The 3,656-nt window shown below is 60.0% G+C and overlaps 1 protein-coding gene across 1 annotated transcript in view; it reads right to left on the reverse strand.

Moving 5' to 3' along the window:
* Window positions 1-858: 858 nt before the first annotated feature.
* The window catches only part of TBKBP1 (TBK1 binding protein 1), a 16,447-nt gene continuing 13,649 nt past the window's right edge, over window positions 859-3,656 (reverse strand). The window contains exons 10-11 of the mRNA XM_029927018.1: window positions 3,382-3,654; window positions 859-2,449 (exon numbers count right to left, since the gene is read on the reverse strand). Of these exons, the coding sequence (XP_029782878.1) occupies window positions 2,321-2,449; window positions 3,382-3,654 (402 nt within the window). The 3' untranslated portion in view covers window positions 859-2,320. The remainder of the gene's footprint in view (window positions 2,450-3,381; window positions 3,655-3,656) is intronic.

Consider the following 3,656-nt stretch of genomic DNA (forward strand, 5'->3'; position numbering starts at 1 on the left):
CTGGGTCTGGAGCTGGACCTTGGGATGTGGATGAGCAATCGGTCGAGCCGTTTAGGCGAGTCGTTGGTCTGAAGGGGTCACGTGGAAAGGAAAAGAACCCAGAGGCGGTGAAGAGAGGGCACAGCCCTGTCTGGGGCAGAAGTCACAGGGTCATGAGCCGGCTTTGACCTCCCACACTGTGGCGCTGTCAAGGCAGCTGCTGAGCCTGTAGGCCAGTCCCTCCCCTGCTCTCAGCACCAGGAGGACATGGAACTCGGATGTTCTTCCTCTCTGAGGCCCGGCCTGGTTCCTGGCATGCAAAACTCATCTGAAGAAGAAATGGCTGCTGCCGAAGGCACAAGGCTTCAGGACATCTACCTGCTGGACCTTTTCCCAGGAGGGAAGATTCAAGAGTCCCAGACAACTGCTCAGGGGTTGGGGTGGCTGGTTGCTTTTGTCACAAAGACACCCTCTACTGCTCCATATCCGGTTTAAATACACTGTGTCAGGGTGCCTGGTGGGGGGTGGGGGGTGGAGGGGGTCAGCCAGTTGAGTGGTGGATTCTTGATTTCAGCTCAGGTCATGATCTCATGGTTTGTGAGCTTGAGCCTCAAGTCGGGGCCGGCACTACCTGGAGCCTGTTTGAAATCTCTCTCTCAAAACAAATAAACATTTAAAAAGAAATGAACTCCATGTCACAAACCATCTGTGACCACTCGCATACTCACGTCTCCAGAATCACCCTAAGACACGGATGCCCCATGCATCCCCTACTTGCCCAGTGCCCACCTTGCCCTGGTTGTGGCTCCTCGGGTCTGCAAGGCCTCCTGCTACCAAGGGTCTTCTCCCCACCCCAGTCACGGAGAGCACAGACCAAGAGCAGATGGAACAGGTAAGTTTTATTTGGACTTTAAACGTGTTCAGAGAGCTCAGGGGCCCCCACCTCCCGTCTCCAGGCCCCTTCCTGTGTCCCCTCCCTGGGGGAACACTCGAGGTACAATGCCACGTGTCTCTGGAGTCCTTGGCCCCTTCCTGCCTGGCACACCTCTTCACTCCCCTGCACTGAGGAGGAGGGGAGGGGTGTGAGGAGGCGGGGGGTGCCTGGAAGTGTTGGATCAGAATGGTACATGCACTGACAGTAGCGCCCACTGCCACCAACCCGGGGCTGAGACCAGGGAGAGGCTCGCAGTGGGGGAGGGGTTGGATTCATCGTGGGGCAGCAGGCTCTTGCCATAGGAAGCCCCCCCACCTCAGCCCTGGGGGCCCCCCGGCCTCCTGCTTACCCATCCTTCTGAGGGTGCGACTCTGAGGTAGATTTCACAGAGGGAATGTGGGTCGCCGGGGTGTGGGAAGGGGGTTAGCTCTTTTGAAGTTGATCTCCAACAGCACCCTGGGCCCATCCACAGGTTCTGGCCTGGGAGGCAGGGCTGATGACACCCACCCAGCTACCAGAGGCCGAGTCACACAACGGGCTCCAGGGCACCTGTGGTGTCAGGGACTCGAGTGGGGTAAGGGTGAAGGGGAACATCTGTCATAACAATCTGTGTCTTGGTACTAGGGGCTCCAGGGGGGGATGTGGGGTGGAGGGCCTGGGAGGCTAGCACAGATACTCCCCTGGCCTGAGGGTCAAGTTGCAGGATGTCCCCAGGCCCCCAGCCCCGCCCTCAGGGCAGCCTCTTTAGGCTGAATCCCTCCAGTTCTCCAGGGTCCTCCCTCTCCTCTCCCACCCTCCTTATCCCCAGGGGAGCAGAGGAGAACGAGACCAGCCTGCAGGGAATGGCAAGAAACAAGATGCCACCTTCCCCCAAGGAGAGGGGGCGCTTGCCAAGAGCCCCGAGCTGGCCAAAGGATGGAGGACCTGGCATCGATGTGCAAGGCAGGCTCTGGGACCTCACAAGGAGGTGCTCCCTGGACAGAGCACAGCCTGAGAAAGAGGGACATCTGGGGAGTGGCTAGGGAAGCTCCCAGGGCCCTCTGACCCCCTCCCCCTCCCCCAGGCCCAAGCACTAGACACCGTGGATCCAACCCTGTCTGAGAACAGAAAGGCAGAGGAAGAGGCTGGGTGGGTACGCCCTCCCCATCTCAGCCCAGATCCCCACCTCCCCAGTGGAAACCAGGGAGCTGGGGGGAGCCTCGGCTGGCCTTCCAGGAAGAGCCAGGGCTGAGTAGTGCCTGGACCAGGGAAGACGGCGCACGTTGACTTGGTAGCTAGTGGAGGTATCTGGGGGTCGCAAGGGGCATGGGCCCCCCACGAGATTCATGCAGCATTCAAAGTGAGTGAGTGTTTGGGGGGGGGGGGTGAGAGAAGACGGAGAAACAGCCAGTGGGTGGGGGAGGCACCCTAGATCTTGCTGTTCTCCAGGTGGGAGTCAATGTGTTTGATGAGGGCATCATCCGGGTACCCAACAGGGAAACCTAGCTGGCAGAGGGGGCAGCTGCGGATATCAGAGCCCACCGTCTCCATCAGCAGCTGTGGAGAGAGAGGAGAGTCACCTATGGTCCCCAACCCTCCCTCATGATCCCCACAGCCCAGCCTGCCCCTTCCCGACACCCACGACAGGGAGGGCTGCAATAGGCAGAATGGGTCTGGTCACCCTCTGTCCAACACCACTCCTCCTTCTCCCCATTCCCTGCCCACCTCCTCCACTCCCCCAACCCAGGGCATAGGGCCCCAGGAGGGGTGTATGCTCAGTCTACCAGGTCATCTACGGGAATGAGGGAAGCCAAGACCCAGACATGCCCCCAGAGTGACTAAGACACAGCTCCCAGATAATTCAAAGCAATGGATAATCCCACACAATGTAAAACCCAAAAATAATTTTCTGTCTGGCTTTAGAATATATTTTGGTCTTTCCAGGTGGCAAGGGTTGACTCGGACATTCAGGAAACTCATTATTTCAGGGAAATGATAGAGCCCTGAGATAGGCTGACTCCTAGGAAGGGGGTAAAGAGCAGGGACTCTGAGACCAGACTGAGAAAACTGGATGAGCAGGCCTGGCCCTGTGTGGGCCCAAGACCTGTGGCAGTCAGCATGGCCTCCATCACCAGGGTAACAGGCACACTGCCTCCCTGGGACCAACGAACCCTCCAATGGATTTAGATCATATAATCATTGCCCTCATTTTGCAGATATGAAAACTGAGGATCAGATGGGATAAGTAACCTGCCCGAGGTCCCACAACTGCTAAGGGGCAAATCAAAGCTGGGGCGGTCACTCTGAAGTCCGTGCCCTTAACAGCGGCGTCACTGAGAGAGCGGTGATGGTGCAGGCCCCATTTACGCAGGCAAAAGGCCCCGGAGCGAGAAGTAAAGGCTGCCCCTGAGAGGCGAGGGGGCGCGGCCCAAGGAAGGGAGCCGGCCCCCCCACCCCCACCCCAGGCGAGAAGCGGGTGCCCCACTTACGTTGATGGACGGCCAGGACTGCGCGTGCTCGGCGTGGGTGTAGGCGGTGGCGGCGGGCGACTCTGGGATGGGGAAGCCCGCGCAGAATGAGGCGCAGCGGATGGTGCCCGCCTCGGGGCTGGGAGGGCTGGTGGGCACGGCCCACTCCTCCTCCTCCGACGGCTGCTTCTCGAAGCGCAGCCGGATGCCCTCGAAGGCGCGCCGCGGGCTGAGCGGCCGGCCGGGCCCGTAGAGCTCGCTGCCGTAGGCGCGCGGCTTGGGCAGCGTGGCCGCCT

The sequence above is a fragment of the Suricata suricatta genome, chromosome 17 (assembly GCF_006229205.1).
Source record: "Suricata suricatta isolate VVHF042 chromosome 17, meerkat_22Aug2017_6uvM2_HiC, whole genome shotgun sequence".
NCBI classification, from domain to species: domain Eukaryota; kingdom Metazoa; phylum Chordata; class Mammalia; order Carnivora; family Herpestidae; genus Suricata; species Suricata suricatta.